This window comes from Lentinula edodes, assembly GCF_021015755.1.
Source record: "Lentinula edodes strain Le(Bin) 0899 ss11 chromosome Unknown C8R40scaffold_12, whole genome shotgun sequence".
NCBI classification, from domain to species: Eukaryota; Fungi; Basidiomycota; class Agaricomycetes; order Agaricales; family Omphalotaceae; genus Lentinula; species Lentinula edodes.
Window position 1 is genome coordinate 518923 of NW_025764318.1, and position 19475 is coordinate 538397.

The window sequence follows — 19475 nt, forward strand, 5'->3', positions numbered from 1 at the left end:
ATGATTACATCAATTCACGTGCTCCCATTTTTCACCCCCCCAAACCGACGACCATGAACACTGACAGAAATAAAACCTTTTCTCATCTTAGAAAAGAATCATTGGACATCTATAACCGCTTGAAATCAATTGAAGAAGATATTAACTTTGTAAACCAGGTCCACGATGCTTATCCCGACTTCCCTCTCCTCCGTACGCGATCAAATTTTATTCGCGTTCAGAATCCAATTCGTTCTCATTAAACCTCAGCCAACTTGAGATGCGGGGCATGGTATACAGATCCCTGTCTGGCATGCTTTTCGCAAATTTTCGATGCGCGTATTGAGCCCTGATCCCTCTATCAGGCTGCTCCTCATCCTGTTTACTTCAAGTCCACTGATGGTCACTTTGCCAATTGGAGGTTCAACCTTCGGAGGGCCAATCTACATTTATTAAATTTGAGCCACAGAGGGTGTGTATGTTCAGCGTCCTTCAAATGCCTTTCTCATTGCAGACGCGTGAAGGATCGTCTTAGTTGACTCTACGAGATCGGGGAAACGAATGCCGGATGCCTTGTCAAAAACAGTCCCGAGTGAGCAATCTTCATTCATATATAACACTTTAGTGGTCAACATTAGACGTCAGTTTGGTGTACTGTCGTGAATCGTGCAGTGCGTTTGCGACATAGAGAAACGCCTCGCCAGAACTGGGACATTTCACTTCATACACCTCCAGGCGTGGTCAGCACCCAGGAGCACTCGCAGATCGTGCCTTTGCTGGATGGTTGGGCAGAATCGTTGAATGTATTCCTGTATGTCTATGTTCACTCAGCATCATCACTAAATCTTGGATCTTAGAAATCGTCTTACAGTCTTCCGGACTTGTCCTTACCGCTTCGACCAGTGAGCAGACATAATTTGGTCTACAATGATTCGCCCGTACTGATTGCGCATCTCTCAAGATATGGATAACCCCGACCTCATCTTCATTTCCCAAGTTCTCTCCAACAGAACAGACCTTCATCCCCATTATTTGTGTTTCTGCCTCGCGTCAGGTTGAAGAGGGGTTTGACAGGCGTAGTGGGGGTTTCGTGTACATCCAAGGTTCTGGAGATGATCACGAATTATGGGGGATGGTATAGTCCAACCCCTCCTTGCGTCAGCCCTCTGCTACTGACCGTGGTCCTCAGGGTCTTAATCCTGACATCTTTTGGCACAACCGTGAACGTATCTTGTCCGCAAATCGATCCGAAGTGGAGACAATCATCACCTCCTGCGTAAATAGCGCGCAGAATACTAATACCGCCCGTCTACCTTCCGCCGTCGCTCGAGTCAATGGGCGCATTCTTCTGTGTGCAACCTCTGACCTGATAGTGAGGTCTCCAGGACACCTATCCGCTATATTTTTTGGGGAATCCGGGGATGTTGCATATCTTGTCCTTTCTTCTCGCGATCGGAATGACACGTCTGCAGACGATGCTCGGAATGTGCTTTACATTCCCATACCTAATGGAAAGAAGGGCCATGCTCATTTTTTGCAAATGGTTCTTCCTCGTGCAATGGAATTCGTACAAATGCAACTAGCCCAGGGAATGCGCGTATGTATTGCTTGCGATAGTGGCAAGGATTTGAGCATCGGTGTAGCAACTGCAGCACTCCAAAAATATTTTGATGATGAAGGCAACTTCGTGGTAGATGGTTTACATGATATTATTCCTGGTAGATACAACACTTTGATCATCTATATCCTTTGTCTCCCCACTAATTACACCCTTCTAGACAAGCGAACCATCCGGATGCGCTTGGAGTGGATTATTGCTGCGAGACCGGAAGCCAATCCTGCACGGGATACCTTGAAAAGAGTCAACCAATTTCTCCTGACTTCCGACTCATTTCTCCGCAAAAGATGTTGAACGCAGTAAAGATGTCATTTAACTTTAATCCGTTCCTACTCCTTTCATAATAGTTTTGGCTTAACTTCAATTGATGCGAGTGTGCTAAACATGATCAATTGAAATCCACTTTGCGTTCCGGGATTATAAGTCGAAGGAATAACCCAATATTGGCCTCTGGGTAATAATGTCAAAGAGGTTACCACTCCGGTGATTGGATCGTCGTAGGGACCGGAAGTCGCAACATGGTGATCACTAGATATTCTGTTTACTGATGCAGGATAAATAGTGACGTTCAAGCTGACGCCCGCAGATGGACGAAGGAGTTGTAGCCGGATCCTACAGTATAAACGAACATTAGGTCAGCCTTCCCTGGATTTTCAAAGATCAGCGGGAGCTTGTACATGATTTGAGATTGTGCTGGAAGGTTCAATTCATATATTGGATTTTGGAAATATCGGTTGAAGCTCGGTCCTCCAGCGGCTGACAAGGTATCCCTACAAAACTCTTCATTCAGTTTCCCTGTCAACCAGACAACGTCCTTACCATGTACCCTTGATAGCCTTTCTGTACATTCCAGCCCCTTCCTGAGGGATCGGAGTGACCTCGATGTTCGCGAAACTACTTACGCTCAATGAGAATGCCCCCGTTTGGTACGGTTCGAATGTGGACACGATAATGCTATAATCCCCAGCTACAAGACAGATTAGACGATCAACTGTGGGAGTTAAAGCTGAAAGGGTGACGGGGGTGGTGGAGGAGGCGAGAGTAGTGAACTTGAAAAGAGCACTTACGTAGAAGTTGAGTGGTAAGTCGAGCAAGTCCATGAGTGTATGATCCCGAAGTAGCAGCAATGCTCTTCTGTGAAGGTCTTAAAAATGGACAAGTTAGCAGTTGAGAAGAAATCAAAGCTTGATATCGTACTCAAAAAGTCTTTGGCCTTGTGACCAGCAAATCATGACCTGAACAGGAAGGTCCTTGTTGGTTTCTACGACGACTGTCGTACGTCTTGCTGTTCTCACTTTGTCCTGTTTGGAAGAACATATACGTAAATGATATTGAGGATTGATCATGAAGGTGGGATATGTATGATTTCCACCAGAGTTTTTACTGGTCAGGATGTCTTCCAACTATGTAGAGGAACTAATCAGAAACGAGATGATGTTTAGTTGAAAAGCAGACCGTTTTAGAGAAAGGGAACTTGGGAATATCTTTCTCCCAATGAAGTCTGAAGTGTTTCGGTGCGAATATCGTCACATCGAAACCAGTGTCTTCAGTAGGATCCTCGCATAGGACCAAGATTAAGAGAGAGACAGATTGGGTGAGCGTCGGTATCTTCGTCTTAGTCTTTATGAAGCGTTAGTCGAAATTGCAGTTTCGAAAACGTGTATGACGGACTAGCACATGAGGACTGTTGGTGAATGTTCCCTGCAAGTGTTCAGGATTGCATTTTACAAGCCGTGTACTATCGTACCTTGTGTGATACTTGTTGTCTATCACATACAACGGAACACCCTGCTTCGTCATCTTCTACTTGGACCTTACAAGCAATGAATTTTCCAGGTTGTCTTGTGTCGTTGATATGTCTCGTGAGTAGAACCCAGATCTCCTCAGAATCAGACCCAGTGCGGTCAAGCTTGGCACGAACTTGGTGAGTGCATACTATACAAGACAGGCCATTGACATCCTATACGAAGGTTGTTATATTGTCACGAACCTTTTCTGTCCGAACTTGGTTTCCACATCCTGGAACACAACGGTTCATGCCAATGGTTTGATGAAGGAAATGGATAACGGCGTGACGCACGCATGATATATCAGACTTGACGGCCAAATTTTGGGATCCCAATTCAGATATATTCCCTCAAAAACATTTAATACTTCTGACCAAGGGATTTCGAGCAAGTCTTTCGATGTGTATGAGCGACTACCTGAGTCGACAAGGGAATAACATACCCGGTCGTGCCCGAAGTGCGATGTCAAGAGAATCGGAATGAGCCCAAGAATCAAGAACGATGACGAACCGCCCATTTTCCTCTTCGCGTACATCTAGCTAATATTTTCAGTGGAAAGCGTATACATAATATATTGAACCCACCGATCACAGCGTAGCTATGAGTTGAAAGGAGAATTCTGTCTCTCCACTGAATGCCCGGTCTGGTGCCCGTGCCAAGGGTGAACATACAACTTCCACCAGTGTAGCCTTTCAATATTCTGGACCAAGTCTTTTCGCTTTCGAAAGTTGCACTAGGATACTTAAGCCAAAGAAATATTATTGAATGTGAACCACATACCTTCTGATTTCAATGTACTCAGGAATCCAGCCTGTCAAAGCGCTGTTCGAAAGTGAGAGAAGGCAGCTGTTTAGAAAGGTCTGAATTACTGGAGGTCAATGGTGGTGTTCCTAAGTGGAAAACCCAATGAGCCACTTCAAGGTGCCATCATAGAGACTCTTACGATCCAGGAAAGTCATATCCGCCCATTAATGCCATGTACTAACAAGCTACATGTCATAATCAGTCAAATAAAGCGCTAGAGGATGCTCACCCCCTTCTCGAGGATACTCGGCCAGGATGTTTTCAATTTCCTAGCCTCAAGTTGGCCTATATCAGATGATTTACAGGCCAAGCATAACGGAACTCCTGATGTCGGATGATATGGTAGTTGTGCGTCAATGCCTGCCAAGAATTCAACGATATAATCAATAAAGGATAAACTCAATCTTACTAATCTAGGACAGAATATCAATTTTTATGTTGGTGGTATGGAAGCCGACAGTGCTCACTCGTCTCCAGCCCCCATTAAAAAGCAGCTTGAGGTCATATGAATGTCCCGATCGCAGGACATTGGCAGATTTAGATGTTTGAAAGGATGTCTGGAAGATCGACTTCGCAAGCTACACGAGAAGCTTGAATTCACAGCCAAGTCCGGCTACAATCTTAATACTCACATTTGACCCAAATCGCTTGTCATGCTCGATACAACAAGATATAGAAGCACACACGGAACAATCCGTGACGATATTCTGTGATATATCTTGAGGAAATATAGGGCGATCCTCCGTGAGAACACCTTCGACTTCATTCCTCCAAACAGCCCCGTATTTGGATTGCAAGGAAGAGAGCCGGGGTTGTTTCTGAATACTATGATGGTATGGATCAGGAATAGCAAGAAATAAATAGAACGAACACACAATTTAGGTCCAGGCTCGTGCCATAGTGGAAATACTGCTCCGTTGACGTTCCCGCCCCTCTTCAACACGTACGACTGTTCCTCTGATGCCACAATCAGCAACATCTTGCATGATAAAACAGCAACGCACCAAGAGAGAAGTAGTCCACACTAACTGGGGTAAGTTTCGTCGTGGCTTTGGATTGGCCTAATGCTGAACTCGTGCTTGACCTCGACTTTTCCGTCATCTGTTTGATTCTCTCTGCCCTGTCTAACGCCTTGCTGGCGCTCTTCTTGCATTGTGATTTTTCGTTCTCAGCAGCAGAAGCAGATCTACTGAGGTGAAGGAAATTTTCTGCGGCTTTGATGTACAAACGGAAGGCCGAGTCATAGTCGCGAGCCAATTCGTATTTCGTAGCTTGAGCGTACACTGACTAAAGTAACATGAGAGACGATGGCATTATTGAGTTTCCAAGCATACTTCAGCATCTTGAGACCTTTGCATGGGGAGTGTTCAAAGACAAGTATTCATGAGCGCAATTTGGAGATTCGGAGTTTATGCGGAGGGAGACAAGTGATGTGGCGCTACTTAGGTGGCGCTGACATATATGATGATGATATAGGCGCGTAGTAGATGGACTCCAACTCCGAGCCGGCAGTCAATGTAGTAATTCTAATGAGTAGATAATCTACAGATCTGAGGAGAAATACGACGAAAAAATGTCTTTTTTAAGAACAGGCTGTAAATACATTGAAATTGTACAGCAGGGGTTTAGGATTGAATGTAAATTCTAAGGGGGAGCATTCGGTCACAACGACTTCATTACGCTGCATCACAATCTCCATTCCATCCCCGGGCTCTAGAGTTTGAGATATCTTTGTGAGACCCTCGCGCACGTCGACCTTGAGATTCTTTGGTCCGTAAATCAAAACCGTGGCAGGTAATTTTGCGAGCACGACCACCCACACCTTATCGTCGGTCTGTGAAGAGAGATCAGCGTCAGGACGTCTAGAATTGAAATTCCTCACCAAGTCCCAATTTTCTGGTCGAGGAACACGGTCATTAGAGGCGATAGCGCTTTTGGGGTGTGGGCGAGCCCAGGCAAAAATACGATCTTCATTTATATCAGGATATCGGCCTTCTTTAAAGGCACGGCCGAAATAGGCAGTCAATTTCAGAAAGGCATCGTGGGGATACCCATCTACCCAACCTTGGGACTTGGGTTGTATACCTTTGATAGGGCCGATGTAATGTGATTCGCCGTAATCTAAAGCGTCACTCTTGAGATTAGAAGGGAAAGGCTCATATGTAGGCCTCTTACCATTCCAAGATATTATCTGGATGATGTCGACCCGATCTCTCATTGCGACCAGTTGCTCCCAGCGCCTCACATAAAGCCAGTCATCCCCTCGATATATCCACTAGAGGAATCTATTAATTAAAGCTTAAAGGAACGAAATTTTCCCACAGGCGTACATTCTTGTTCCAACTATCAGGACCATAGTGCTATAAACCTGGTTCCTTCCTAGTTGATTAGAGAATTCAATGCGGAGCTCGTACCGTAAAAAACCAGGGAGAAACTGCGGACATGAAAGTGCGCCCATTGAGATTTTGTAGGTGATGGTTGTCGGAATCCAAACTGGAGCATTCCATTTCCTGGCGAGAAGAGCTCGAATTCAACTGAATCGGCCAGCTACCGTTCCACTGTACGAACAAGTAAGGAGTTGTTTGAATGGGAAATCAATGAGATATCATCTTGATCATCCTTACATTAAAAGCTCCGTCCAAAGACTCCATACTAGAGTAGAGCGCGGGGTCAATAAACAGCGACGGTACATAATGGATCTAAGCATCAGTTTAGTGGCATTGAAACCCGGTGGAACAGCGCAAAACACACACGGGAGATTGAGCTGCGAATGCAAGTCGTTCTTTGACAAAGCACCAGGCACGGTCCAAAGTAGGTTGCCCAAATAGACTTTGTTCTCCAGCAAACGTGGACACAAACAAGCCATGGCCATAGTGAAGCATTCGTTCGCTCTTACTAAACCTTTCGAGATATTCGTACATATAATGAATGTCCTCCGATGTAGCCGAAGGAAGTGAGCTGCCACGGGGATTCAATTTTGAGCAGTATAGAGTGTTTGGTAATACTTCACCTCATATCAAAGCTGAAGAACAACCAGAAAGGAGCTTCAATTCTCGAAGCAGCAGCAAAGCAGTCGGAAACTCTATCTATCTGCCACTTTTCCCTGCCTATATTCAAAGCAAAGCCATCGCTGGAGCGGGTTAGTCAATGGTTGGAAATCAGCGATCACCATCCCTTGAGTACTTCTTGAGCGTACATATTGTGTTCGTGAGCCAGTTTTATATCATCAAGCCAATCTTTTTCAGTATAAGACTATGCAGCGATCGTATTCAGAGAGTTACTTGCAGGCAGGAAAAGTGACTGAACTTACGAAGGTGTTCCCAACCATGAAACTGAACAGCGAGTGTTACTTCAACCAGCGAGACTATAGAAAGGTTCCTCTCACTGTGCAAACACATATTTCTTCATTCGACGATGTTGTCTCAGGTTATATTTCGGTGGATGATTGATAATCTTCAGATCAATTAATATAAGAAGCACAATCACGGTTGAACGTTGAACGGGCGCTAGTCTAAGTACTTACATAGTATTTCACGAGCACGTGCCGTGTTAACTTTCGATTTTGAACTTCAACCGCCATCGATGCCCTAGTCCACATCGCAGTCAGCAATGCAGATGAGCGCACGAGACAAGTCGAATCTACTGAACTCTGCTCTTAGACCACAGCGTAAACCGAAAGTTCCCAAAGATGCACTTGGGGCGAGAGCCAAAGCTTCCCTGAAACAGCAGTCTTCGCGAAAATCTTCCCCTCTTCCTCCATCATCTCCTTTTGCTACTTCATCACAGATCCCGGACTTTCTGCCAATAGCAACCTCGGAGGCCTCTGAGCATCTCGAAACACCGTTTTACGAGGAAGTCAGTGTTGAGGAAGAACATGACTTCGAGTCTGATGTCTATGGAATGCTGGAAGAACCAGCTGATGTACAGTACTCCACCTACTCTGCTCGAAATTCGGATCCCTTCGGCTTCTTCGCGCTTGAAGCTAAGCTAAAGGCCCAGCGTAAAGAACAGTCCATCACTACGACCTCTAATGCACCTTACCCACAGTCGTGGGAACCACCTCACTCCCCACATAAACCACGCATTCGCAAAAGGGCGTCCGGCAAAAATGCTGATAGTCCTTCCTTACCGAGCTCTCCTTCTCCCGCGAAGCCTCGCCGGGTGACGAAACAAGGCTTGGCGAAGGCGACGAACACTGATGAAACTAAGATTCAGAAGGCACTTTCCGATGATGAAAAAGACTGCCTTGACGTTGCTTCTCAGGACTACCAGCCTCGAAAACGCATGAAAACAAAAGCCGTAAGAAGGCAAGGACAGCGAAATGGTGATAAGTCCGTTGATCCTGAGAGGTTAGCCAGAGATTTGAAGGTGCTCTTGCCTAAACGATCCAGTCGCAGGAATGGCAAACGTCGATCTGACTCGAACAGCCACGAAGCCGACGCCAAACGTTTGCGGGGCACGACGCGTGACAAACAGAATAAGAGTGATACTGGGGATCAGGTGGGAATTCTGTGATAATAAATACAATCAGCTCAGGAATTCCTTTGTTTTCTAGGAGAGGGATTCTGAGCGACAGAAACGGCTTGAATATTTCAAGAAATTAGAAGATTACAAGGTGGCTAAAGAGAATGTATATGTTATATAAGTGAGTATCGAGTCTTCGCTTGTTTCTGAAATCTTCTCACTGTGTACATCGGGTAGCTCGTATATCTAGAAATGTTACAAAGTACGATAACCTCTTCTATTGTGGAAGCTTCTATGTATATGCTATCCATCGGTATCGATTCCCCTTCTTTCATGTCTCCATAGTCCTTGTTGAAATCAAGTTTTGACGTCGCCATACTTATTTGAGCTTAGCTCTCCGTCTCTCCTCTTGGAAGAATTCGGCAGTTGTTTTACTGTCAACGAACTCTTTTACACTGGTTATTTTGGGTAGTTCTCCCAGTTCGGTGGAAGGCGTAAAATGAAGGATGATCATATACTCGTTTTTGAATGTAGCTCCGCTTAAACTCGCCCCCACCGAAGAAGCCTATGTAAATGGTGTAGCTGGAGAAAATCGGTATTGCAATACCAGGAAGATTACGCACATGAATAATGATGGAATTGTCGTTTGACTCGATTAATTCATGCAACGATATCTGGGAAACAGAGTAGGTCAATAAATTTATGACTTTGAAATTTAACACGCACCTTGTAGTCTCGGATGAAACGAAGCAAGCCTTGTACATACTCCCTGTATTGATTCTTGTTGAGGACTGGCCTACCCAAAGATTGTGGCAAAATGCGATGCTCCAGGCTCTCATCAAAGAGCGACATCATTTGACCGACACCACTGGAGCAAGCAGCCCGAGAAAACCAAGCGTTGCGCGCTTCGATGAACGCGAGAGCAGTCTGGACATTGGGAGATTGTTCTTTTGGAGGTACGTAAGTTAGTGAGGAGGGTGTCCACACAGGCATCGAGCTAGATGGCATGTGCTCCTTAAACGACGTGTTTAAACCGGTGGACTTTTGAGAGGTCGGAAAATTGCAATTGCAATGCGTGAGGGAGGGCAAAAACGACGGTAGAGCTGAAGATGAAAATAGCGAGCTAGCAAGCTTTATACTTACAAGTGTGAGAGTGCAAAATTTGGAAGCCAGTAACATATAGAAATGGATCAACAGTGAACACAATCGTTATCTCCATTAAGCCACCGAGCCACCGAGGCTTCATTCTCGGCAATCATTTTATGAATGACAAGATTTGTTCCTGATTTGTAGTGTGAGGTGCTCACGGTGTCTGACGCTGTACAGCAGATACAATCCATGTAGAATAAAACAGCTATAGCATCCTTTCAAACATTACTGTAAGAACGGGTTCAATCAATCATTCAATATAAGAGAACAGGACCATCGATCGACTCATTAGAACTTAAAGCCACCTAAATCCCGAGTAGAGTCAAGATTTACGATATGAGTAAACTGTAGTAGGCAAATCATTGAAATATCATGGTGAATCTTCACTATGATTCTTCTTCTTGTGCCGCCTTCGTTTTTTCTTCTGTGCTGCTTCCTCTGATTCATCGAGTACATCCCCGGATGGCTGCTTTCTCTTCAAGTTCTCAGGCATTGCACTCTTTCCTGTAACCTCGACTTCCTTTTCTACATCTTCCCCTACATCCGGATCCAGCAACGTTTTCATTCTCATCCTCTCCTTCTTGCCCTTTCGCTTTTTAACAGCTTTGTCGTCTTGTGTTATATCTCCGCCGTACCCCCTCTCCCCGATTTTCTGCCTCAATTCCTTCAGACGATCACCCCTGTTCGAGTCCCATTTCCCAGCTTTTCGATATGGCGCAAACTTTTTGATACCCATGTACTCGTTCAACTCGGCATCGGTGGCCATCAGAATTTCTGTTGGCGAGAGGTGGAAGTTTTCTGGTTCGACGTGTGTATACTGGAACCTTGTGGGGATTCCGCCGACCTGGAAATTGAAATATTGATAACTGAATATGGTAGCTTGACGGGTGCACGTACCATGTCATTGAAATCCAAACCATATACTTCGTCCATATATTCTTCAATTTTCTTCTTTCGCATTTCCTCAGTCCCATCCCACTCATCGTCGTCAACTTTGTCTATGTCAGCATCCATTGCGTCAACGGATACTCCATCCTCTTCGACTGCCTTTTCGCCTTTCTTTTTTTTTTTCTTCTTCTGGCGTGTACTCTCAGAATTATTCGCCATCGCTATATCACCAATGTTGATGTCATCGTCCCAGGACGGTTTACCATCTTCGTCATAGTCGGCGTCGTCGCCATATAAAGCTGCCATCTGTCGATCATGCGCTTCAGGATCCCATTCACCCTCGAGATCCAATTCTTGTAAAGCTAGGAGATAGAATGGTTATTTCTCGAGCAGAACGAACGTCAGGATGGACGCACCAGGATCATCTTCAGCGTTCTTTCCACCCTGTTTGCCAATCCGATCCAGTCTCATTCGTAGCTCTTTCATCTTGAGCGCCTTCATTCTTTTCACCTCCTCACGTTTCTTTTCTATTTCCTCTTCTCGTCGTTTCTTCCGCCTCTCACGAGCCTCTTTTCGCGTAGTATCTTCCCGCCGAATGAGAGATGGTATCTGACGAGGATGTGTTTGAATGACAGCTGCATCACTGAACGGGTCACAATTTGAACATGAGTGGGAGGAAATCGAATCGGATGAGACTTACGGTTCTTCGAAACGGAAATTATACGAGCTTTCAAACCGATCAACTATTTCTTCGAATTCCTCCTCATCAATGTCAGAGTCAGCTGTTGGGTGTATGTCTTCTTTGAAATGAGAGGGATTTGCATCCTCCAAGCTCCCCTCTTCATCTGTAGCCTTGCCCTTACCTTTCTTGGGGGCAACGACCTCTTTGTATGTTGGCACACGGTTGGTTGAACGATCAATCCACCCGCGGTTAAGGATGTAACTTGGATACCCAAACTCAATCTACGAGGGTGATGGAAAACCCGAAACACATACTTTATGAGAAACTCCTGATCGTCATCTTCGACTTTCTTAACGACTTTGCCCTTCTTGTTCTTCTTTTTCTTCTGTTTGCTTTCAATTGATGGCGGAGTTTCCTCCTTCCAGGTATTTTCTTCAACCGAGACCAAGGTCTTTAAATCCCCACCCACTTCCCGTTCCAAAAAAGAACGATACTCTTCTTCTTCTTGTTCCTGTTCATCTTTGGTTTTTTCACGAGGAACGAACAAATCGTCGCCTTCACTATTGTCATCGCCAAGCTGGTGAAACACGGCAATCGTTTCGTCTCGCAGGCGTCGCTGCTCCTCTGAATGAGTGAGAGGTTCCGGCGACGGAGAACGAGAGTCGCCTTGCAGTTGGGCTTCCATGGCCACTTGGCGCATTGTAATAGGTCTTGCCTGTGGAGTTTCAGAGTAAGCTTGAAACTTCCCGCTATAAAACACGTACCTTGTCCTTGGGCCGCTTGGAGACAGGTTTGGTTGAACCCAACTTTTTCTGCTCCTCTTTAAATACTTCTTAGTGATCTCAGTGAGGGAAGAGTATGAGTGCGCACCTTCAAAAATACCCGTTTTATTGTTGTATATCTCTGGATCCTTTCGTTTGATCCTAGCCAGTGTGCGTAGAATAGCAGCATCCACCGCAGGTGTCAGTTCTTCCCCATCCTCATCTTCTGACTCATCTTCCTCAGAATCTGTTTCCGAGTTGTTTTCCTCCTCATCCGAGCCGTACTTGAGTTTCACTGTAAGAGTGTTATTAGTCTGAACAATCCGTGAATGGGAAAATCACACATTGTTCGAGCTCTTCGCGCTCTTTCTTATACTGAAACGCCTGAGCATAGTGCTCATTTATTGTAAGTTGAAAGTCTGAGTCAGATTCTGCATCAGAGAGCAGCGACATTCACGATATGAGGGAGAAGCTGGGGGGAGAAGCAGAAGAAAAAAATCATCTTATCTTATCTCGTTAACCATGGGGCCGGAGCACAGCCTCGACTCCTTTGTACTCATCCATGATCAGGGATAAAATAGTTATCACTCGACTCTGCGAAAAGCGAAGATTCATCCTGTTACGTATACGTGAAGATTCAGAGAGTGAGGATGGAAATAATGCGTCAGAGTTTTGGAAAAGGTTCGTAGCGTCGATAAATTGAGAAAATGGCACTCGCTATTCCCTAGCTATTCCATCTCGACATTTAGAGTCTGCATGTAATGATACATCCACGCCCCTCTTTCTCTCTTAACGTTTTACGATTTCTTGAGTAGTCTTCTAGCAACTGCCTTTGAACATATGTGCATATGCGTAAATGTATTAACTCGAACTTGAAGACGATGTTCTCCCGTACTAGCGGAAGAATAAAATAGGGTTTCACGGACGCAAAATTAGTATCAGTTGGGGAGATTGGACGAAGGAATTATATGTGATAACTTGGATCCAGTGTTTACAAATGCATACAAGAAATACAGCCTCATGCCTTGTAACCTAAATAATACATCTCATTTGGTATATTTTACAGGTAGTCGAAGGTCCAGATCATCATTCGTAACATCTCAATATCTATATCGTCATGGCAGTGTTCGATTTTCACTGGAGACTGGAGACAGAGGAGATACGCCCTCTTGAATTTCCAAGCTTCCGTCCTCGAGGCTACTTCGTTGACTCCCGGCAGATCTGAGACTAATGTACTCCTCCATAGCCGATTTCGAAGTTGACAGCTCCCGAATGTTTATGATAAGTACTCCGCCTGTCGGAAGATCCGTATGGGGGTTATGAGAGCGGAGCGGCAGGGCAATGGCTATGTTTCAATGCATATCAGTGGGGAATGGATTTGGTTAGACAGAGTTGCCAACATACTGGATTGACGATCCATGTGCCCTTGCATCTTTCTCAGCTTCTTCAGTGTATAGGTTTCGGTAGATGCTAGTATTGCTGTAGTCTTCGAAAACTTTGAACGAGTCTTCACATGGAATGAGATAGTTGAGAATGGCGAAAGCCACATCCTGGGAAATTTCATTGGCTCCACGACCATTTGTCAAGTTCACGATATACACTCACGGTCCGAGGTTATCATACCACTCTGGTTCATCTGCACTCTTGCATTTAACAACAGACGTCGAAAGGTATGCTTTATCTCTCGGTGTATCCCCGACTACTCTCATGCCTACGAAAGCATTACTAGGTCTCTTCCCGTGCGATTTGGGAGATATAAAGTCTTTCGTTCCAATGACTGCGGGTGCGCGATCTGTTAGCAGATCAACTGGTGTGAATGTTATAGGATACTGACCATGGAATTGCATTCGTTGAGAGGACTCAGATTCACTGAAATGCAGGTAGTCGTCATTATTAGAGTAACGGAATGAAAGAAGCCTACTCACTCCAAGTCCATACAATATTTGGCGTTGGCAGTAGAGGTCATGTCGAGTAATTGAATCATGAGAGAACTGAAAACAGTGGGAACCGTACGAGTAGTGAAAGTGTGATGGAGAGTGGAGTGGCAAAGAAGTCACAGGAGAACCTGAAGATTTTATAGTTCGGAAGATAGATCGCCACATTAGAACAGTGGCAGTCATCCGCTGACACACAGCTGTATAATTGCATTTCCAAACTGGGACAACAATCGATTCATATTCAACAGCAATTGCTGGGAAAATCAAGGCACTGTTCTGAAAACGATACGTGTATTCTGACTGGATCAGGAATGACCTGCGTTGAACTGGCTGGTCAAAAATTCTTCCGATTCCTCCGCGACACAGCTAGGTTCCGGTGGTCGAAAAACATGGTAGGCCTGGAAGCAGTGCCTCTCGATTTCCACTGCGGGAAGCTATGTGAACATTGGGAAGTGGGTTGAAAAGGGCCGCTGACTATTGAGCAAAGTCAAATCCCTGAGGGTATACTTACATACAGAATGACTTTTCAATTCATCTGAGTTTGCGCTCTGCACATGTCTAGCACAGATAATATTTTGATTTGCTGTCAACGAGGCGGCCAACGTTTCCATGATAAGAGAAAGCCATATAACATCAGTGTAAGGAGTATAGGACCGCCAGGATAGGATCTGATAGCAAGTTGGTTGTTGCTGGTTGTTGCCGTGCGGCGTGAGCAGCTCGTCGCAGTCGGAAGTTAAAACCACGTGGTTACCTTCTTTCAACCTTCTCGACATATGACTCTATCGGACGTGCAAAAGTTCTGCACAATTGTGTCGTGTCTCGGAGGACCAGCGTATACACCCAATGAACTCGAATGGGTCACGCAAGTTCCGTCTGGAAAAGCTTTGATCGGATGGATTGCGGCACAACTCCATTCCGAAGACGATGAAAATTCGGGACAGGCAGTTCTTTCAAGAATTGCATTAGAGGCAGAAGAAGTGAAGCTGTGTGCTCCTATCTGCTCCTATGCTGCTTGGACTTGAGGATGTACTAAGATCCAATATAATTAGACTGCAGGATTCAAAGCCCCGGGCGAACTCTGATGTAGAGGTTGACTTCTCAAACTATATTCCTCCTAGTCGTCAAAGGTGTGCAGAGTTTTTTTGTTGTTCTTTGATGGAACTTGATGTAACTCAGCTCTCGAACCGCCCTTATCGATAACAATGCGTACACGTTCGAACAGGAGGTTCTCTTGCTTCAACATCGATTGCGACAGACAAAGTAAGTATTCTAGACTTAAGTTTCCAATCTTTTGCTTGATATCATTCCGTAGAACTATCTCTCAGCAGTTACGGAAAACAGCTCAAAGCATCACGATAGGAATAGATCGAGTGGAGGGTAGTATAAGCAAAAAGCAAGAGGAGCTAGAACAACTGTCATTGGAGGTGTGCAAATTCCATACCTTCGAATGATCGAGACAAATTTGTTTGTCAGGTGGATACACTTATCTCTGGTACCTGTTCGAAGTCGTTTGATTTATTGCAATGCTTACAAGAAAGTGCGCGCGCTTGGTTCAATTCGGCTTTAATCGAAAGCGTTAATTATCGTCAGACCTCCTTCCAGATGTTACCAGTGACACTCTAACGAGGTGCCTGAAGGCTCGTAAACAAATTATCCAGAATGTCATTGAACAGCTTGGTGCGATCGACACATGGATGGATCAACTTCCCAGTGCTGCACACCTCAAGCTCGAAGCTTTACGCTTACAACATGTCATCGGTCTAGATACGACTGGATCCTCGAGTTTATTACTGCTGGCGGAAGAATCAGCGTACCGTCAACAGCTGAAATCGCTCATGGGTACTTTAGAGAAGGCTGATGCAGATGAAGGGGAGATATACGATATCTTACAACGCGTCACAACAGTAAACGAAGAAGTTTATCCTGGCTCTCCTAAGATTGTAAAGGAACTGGAGCTGGCCTGGAATATGGACCAACTTGCAATTCTCGAAGCTCGTGCCTCTGTGCTGGACAAGGTACAGTTCATGGAAAAACTCTGTTCAATCATTGTGTTCACGTTCCTTTGCTATCTCTCCTATGTAGGCCTCTTCCCAGTTTCATCGATCTATACTTCCTCCTCTTCAAAGAATGCATGCCCTCCTTGCCGAACAACAATCTGTGATCGATGATACACTGGCTGTTATTGGTACTTTCAGACAAGAAATGGACGAGGTTGTCCATCATGTTGACGCAGCAAGGATAAAAGCGTGCGATCCTTCCCGAGATCTATCTTCAAACTTCATAAATCATTCTTCCTTGGAAAATGAAATGAAAACTCTGTTGAAGGACCTACAAGCTGTCAGACCATCAGATATGCCCCCTCTGGTTTTGTTGAATCAAAATGACATTCTAGCAGAGCTTAAGGCTTTGAAAGAGAAGGAGAAATCATTGGATGATCAAGAGGAACGATTCGGCTCTTTGATTCCTATAATGCTTAATTCTCTGTTAGCTTATCTTTGCGCACTGGGTCATGTTGCGCTGACTGTTCTCATTTTAATTTTACAGCATGGTCCCGCATGGTCCCGCCTTGGATGCTATGTATGCGCACTCTCCCGTGAACTCTTCAGCACCCTTCCAACTTTCTCCCTCGGTGGCAACGCTTCAGCACAATGCTAAAGCTAATGGCGATGCCTTGGCAGCGCAGATTCAGCGCTTGCAAAAAGTTTGTCGTCCCTTTCATCTCTTAGCGACTTCCAACTTGATTGTTCTTTGACAGGATTTGACGATTCTGGACGACAATAGGACACAACGTAAATTGGAATCTTTTGTGGAACGATGGAATTCACTGTTCATATAGTGTACAACTTTTCATAGTAATCAGAATAATACTACATATATAGTGGTAGAGGTGTAAGGGTATATAACGATAAAATGAAAGGATGTTCCGATTGTACTTAGAGGCGTATAATGAGTGTGTTCGTCGAGGTGACCAAAGATCAACACGACGTCAATCAGGGGCAGTAGGATTTGAGTGATTGACAGTTTTCAAAGACTCTGCCTTGGATAAAAAGGTTGAAGCAACTTCGAGACCATATTGTTCGGAGAGTTGACTACATATACCAATCAGTGTTATATTACATCGCTCACGGAACAACCTACTTCGCACAATTTTGAACTATCGCAGCCATATTATGCGAGCCGATGCGGTAAGCTTTGGGCATCATTCCTTTACCAAAACGACGGGTTACGTGGTTGGAACATAACAAGCCGGCAACCATGACCGCAATATGTGCGGGGACGATACAAAAACATATTAGATACCACCGGTCAAGGACCTATTAAACCACGACCAAGAAATCAGACATTCAGAATGTTACAAAGATAAAGGCTATTCTTACCTTACGTTCAAAATCGAGATACCTTGCTTTACACCCCGGTAGAACAGAACGAGAGTAGCATGTTTGGCTGATCGTGGCTTCCACAAAAGGTGAGAAGTACCCGCAGCACGCAAGTTTGTTCTGTATCCGCAATCTACCAGCCTCGGCGAGGTCCCTGGACCACTGCAGGTTGAGTTTCCCTTCCAGATTGAATGCGCGGCGTTTGTACGTGACATATCCTGGGACGACGAGGAATGCGAAGGTGATCCACAGTAGAAACGTGTAAGTAGCAAGGAAAGATCGATTATTGAGTAGGATTCCAGCCCATCCGATGACTGAGGTCAAAAGGCCAAACGCAGCTGCTAGTGTAGAGAGAATGAGTTCGGTTTTGTTTCCGACGCGGATAACGTCTGCGAGTTGGAAAACATCGAACCATAAAAGCAAAGTGATGACAAGGATTGCAAGGGAGTAGAGGGTAAAAAGCAGGTTGGCAAGGAACAGAATCCACTTGAATTTATTCCAGCGTAAGTTCCTACTGTCTTTATGACCCTTTAAAAATCCGTCCTCGTCGTCTGATATTTCGATACCTCCTCCCGAAGTAAGGAAATCGCCAGCGTCATTTCTACGTTTCCTACGCCGGGGTCGTTCCGAACTGAGAAGGGCGGTCGAGAATTTGGAAGGAACGAAATTGATGGATAGCGTGCTGTTGGATGCATCATTTGACGGAAGGGGAGGCCATGATAGAAGAGCATTCGTTGAAGCGAAAGGCGGCTTTGGTTGATCGAGTGAGTTGGTTAGCATATGTTGAGTCGAGTGAGCTTCTGAAGGAAGATTGTCCTCGCTACAAAGATATAGACGAGTTCAGATTGTGAAAGAGAATCAATTTGTGGTTCAGAGCACTCACGAATGAAAGAACTGGGATATAAGTACGGAATCGATTAGCAACCACTGTCATAATCGGTTTAATTTGAAGACGTACAGAATCCGGGGACGACGGCCGACTTGTCCATAGCCGCTCTTCAAGATATATCGACCAGACATTGTGGGCCATGCCAGATGCCCAAACGGCAGATGGTGAAAGGAGTTTATGGAACCGGAAAGAAAGGGCTAGCATTTTTATCTCGGGCGCGGTTATACATTATTTTTACACGCTCAGCGGCTACAGCTGAGCGGTTCCCAGAGCCGCGGACTACTCAATGCAGCAGTGAATGCTTTCATTGTGATTCTTGAATATTGATGAGTTGGGTGCATTTATAATGACAATTTTATTCGACAGCTATGACAGAACCTTGCCACGAGAAAGGAGGGAGGATTCGAAAAGCAGGATACTAATCGACCTAGGATAGAAATAAAAACAAATCACCAGCGCTGTTCACGACGACGATGACGACGAAGGAGGCAGAGGTGGGGGCCGAGACAGCGGATTCTCTTCTCTTGACTGCTGAAGCATTGTGTCCAAACCCTTCTCCTTTAATGATTTCTTTTGAACCAAAGACATTATCTTCAGAACACTAGTAGTCAAACAAGCACCTCAAGGCGTACCTGCACACAAGTCCTATATTCCTCCCAAAGCTTCCCGCACTTTTCCTGAAACTCGTCCGCCTTGCGTTGTGAATACTCGGAGTATTTTTCTGGAGAAGAGGAAGCTGATACGGCAGGTACAAGATATCCTTCAAACCATGCATTGAAGCAAGAATCGTATTTTATCTTCAGCGGTGTACATTCGGATGCAAGACTTTCGGCCATGAAAAGATGGTTCAAGAGTTCAACCCAAACCCAGGGCAGCCTTTATAAGATGCTGTCATTTCGGCTGGGACGCGTCAGACTCATTTCGGCCTCGAAACACAATAATATTGGTCACTGTGCTTTACGTTTGCCAATCTGCATAATGGGCTAGAATTCTATATAGGCGTACTAATGTCATTTTCACCTCACCTCTCTACATGTTCTAAGTTCTTGTCCTTATCGAGCTTAATCATTCTTAATCAGCAGTTGATACTCTCCTCTGTACTGTGAGCCTTGGAGTGGAGAACAAATCCAATTTCGCGTC

The 19475-nt window shown here is 45.0% G+C and overlaps 10 protein-coding genes across 10 annotated transcripts; 3 read left to right on the plus strand and 7 right to left on the minus strand.

Moving 5' to 3' along the window:
• The first annotated feature begins 2 nt into the window (after positions 1-2).
• On the plus strand, positions 3-2368 carry C8R40DRAFT_1236374 (initiator tRNA phosphoribosyl transferase). Its single transcript, XM_046233409.1, has 9 exons — positions 3-192; positions 250-290; positions 345-451; positions 504-571; positions 625-790; positions 851-881; positions 941-1114; positions 1169-1697; positions 1758-2368. Exons 1-9 carry the CDS (start codon positions 54-56, stop codon positions 1889-1891), a joined length of 1389 nt encoding a protein of 462 aa, XP_046087825.1. The 5' UTR covers positions 3-53; the 3' UTR covers positions 1892-2368.
• On the minus strand, positions 1665-5664 carry C8R40DRAFT_1098481 (uncharacterized protein). Its single transcript, XM_046227810.1, has 20 exons — positions 5523-5664; positions 5193-5475; positions 5064-5145; positions 4821-5013; positions 4652-4766; positions 4418-4548; positions 4328-4365; positions 4165-4206; positions 3969-4117; positions 3827-3919; positions 3678-3777; positions 3588-3616; positions 3345-3532; positions 3269-3298; positions 3053-3217; positions 2795-3000; positions 2665-2741; positions 2417-2564; positions 2275-2367; positions 1665-2209 (listed from the first exon to the last, which is right to left on the minus strand). The coding sequence occupies exons 1-20, from the start codon at positions 5544-5546 to the stop codon at positions 1936-1938; spliced, it is 2460 nt and encodes an 819-aa protein (XP_046087826.1). The 5' UTR covers positions 5547-5664; the 3' UTR covers positions 1665-1935.
• Positions 5665-5749: 85 nt separating this feature from the next.
• Positions 5750-7750, minus strand: C8R40DRAFT_1098493 (glycoside hydrolase). Its single transcript, XM_046227811.1, has 12 exons — positions 7712-7750; positions 7574-7641; positions 7499-7520; positions 7385-7440; positions 7199-7318; positions 6942-7146; positions 6813-6887; positions 6603-6746; positions 6519-6548; positions 6364-6463; positions 6071-6309; positions 5750-6022 (listed from the first exon to the last, which is right to left on the minus strand). Exons 2-12 carry the CDS (start codon positions 7594-7596, stop codon positions 5771-5773), a joined length of 1266 nt encoding a protein of 421 aa, XP_046087827.1. The 5' UTR covers positions 7597-7641; positions 7712-7750; the 3' UTR covers positions 5750-5770.
• C8R40DRAFT_114318 (uncharacterized protein) lies at positions 7694-9101 on the plus strand. Its single transcript, XM_046229491.1, has 3 exons — positions 7694-8688; positions 8744-8833; positions 8890-9101. Exons 1-2 carry the CDS (start codon positions 7798-7800, stop codon positions 8831-8833), a joined length of 981 nt encoding a protein of 326 aa, XP_046087828.1. The 5' UTR covers positions 7694-7797; the 3' UTR covers positions 8890-9101.
• On the minus strand, positions 9032-9645 carry C8R40DRAFT_1041984 (uncharacterized protein; the record flags this gene model as incomplete). Its single annotated transcript, XM_046224045.1, has 3 exons — positions 9032-9217; positions 9276-9326; positions 9379-9645. The coding sequence occupies 3 exons, from the start codon at positions 9643-9645 to the stop codon at positions 9032-9034; spliced, it is 504 nt and encodes a 167-aa protein (XP_046087829.1).
• Positions 9646-10040: 395 nt separating this feature from the next.
• On the minus strand, positions 10041-12610 carry C8R40DRAFT_1098511 (KRI1-like family C-terminal-domain-containing protein). The gene is made up of 8 exons (XM_046227812.1): positions 12477-12610; positions 12242-12427; positions 12136-12191; positions 11686-12086; positions 11390-11632; positions 11106-11332; positions 10699-11051; positions 10041-10645 (listed from the first exon to the last, which is right to left on the minus strand). The coding sequence occupies exons 1-8, from the start codon at positions 12583-12585 to the stop codon at positions 10172-10174; spliced, it is 2049 nt and encodes a 682-aa protein (XP_046087830.1). The 5' UTR covers positions 12586-12610; the 3' UTR covers positions 10041-10171.
• A 385-nt stretch (positions 12611-12995) lies between these two features.
• On the minus strand, positions 12996-14245 carry C8R40DRAFT_114499 (uncharacterized protein). Its single transcript, XM_046229504.1, has 5 exons — positions 14058-14245; positions 13967-14001; positions 13738-13909; positions 13537-13682; positions 12996-13477 (listed from the first exon to the last, which is right to left on the minus strand). The coding sequence occupies exons 1-5, from the start codon at positions 14114-14116 to the stop codon at positions 13248-13250; spliced, it is 642 nt and encodes a 213-aa protein (XP_046087831.1). The 5' UTR covers positions 14117-14245; the 3' UTR covers positions 12996-13247.
• A 597-nt stretch (positions 14246-14842) lies between these two features.
• Positions 14843-16905, plus strand: C8R40DRAFT_1169252 (uncharacterized protein; the record flags this gene model as incomplete). Its single annotated transcript, XM_046231345.1, has 9 exons — positions 14843-15054; positions 15119-15196; positions 15246-15329; positions 15382-15493; positions 15543-15606; positions 15660-16084; positions 16152-16552; positions 16614-16770; positions 16825-16905. 9 exons carry the CDS (start codon positions 14843-14845, stop codon positions 16903-16905), a joined length of 1614 nt encoding a protein of 537 aa, XP_046087832.1.
• Positions 16906-17055: 150 nt separating this feature from the next.
• On the minus strand, positions 17056-18466 carry C8R40DRAFT_1068507 (uncharacterized protein; the record flags this gene model as incomplete). The annotated part of the gene is made up of 4 exons (XM_046226021.1): positions 17056-17158; positions 17208-17383; positions 17447-18266; positions 18405-18466. The coding sequence occupies 4 exons, from the start codon at positions 18464-18466 to the stop codon at positions 17056-17058; spliced, it is 1161 nt and encodes a 386-aa protein (XP_046087833.1).
• A 355-nt stretch (positions 18467-18821) lies between these two features.
• On the minus strand, positions 18822-19171 carry C8R40DRAFT_1024439 (mitochondrial distribution/morphology family 35/apoptosis; the record flags this gene model as incomplete). The annotated part of the gene is made up of 2 exons (XM_046223059.1): positions 18822-18905; positions 18968-19171. Coding segments are annotated over 2 exons (288 nt in total), but the record flags the coding sequence as incomplete, so codon positions are not given.
• Between the last annotated feature and the right edge of the window lie 304 nt (positions 19172-19475).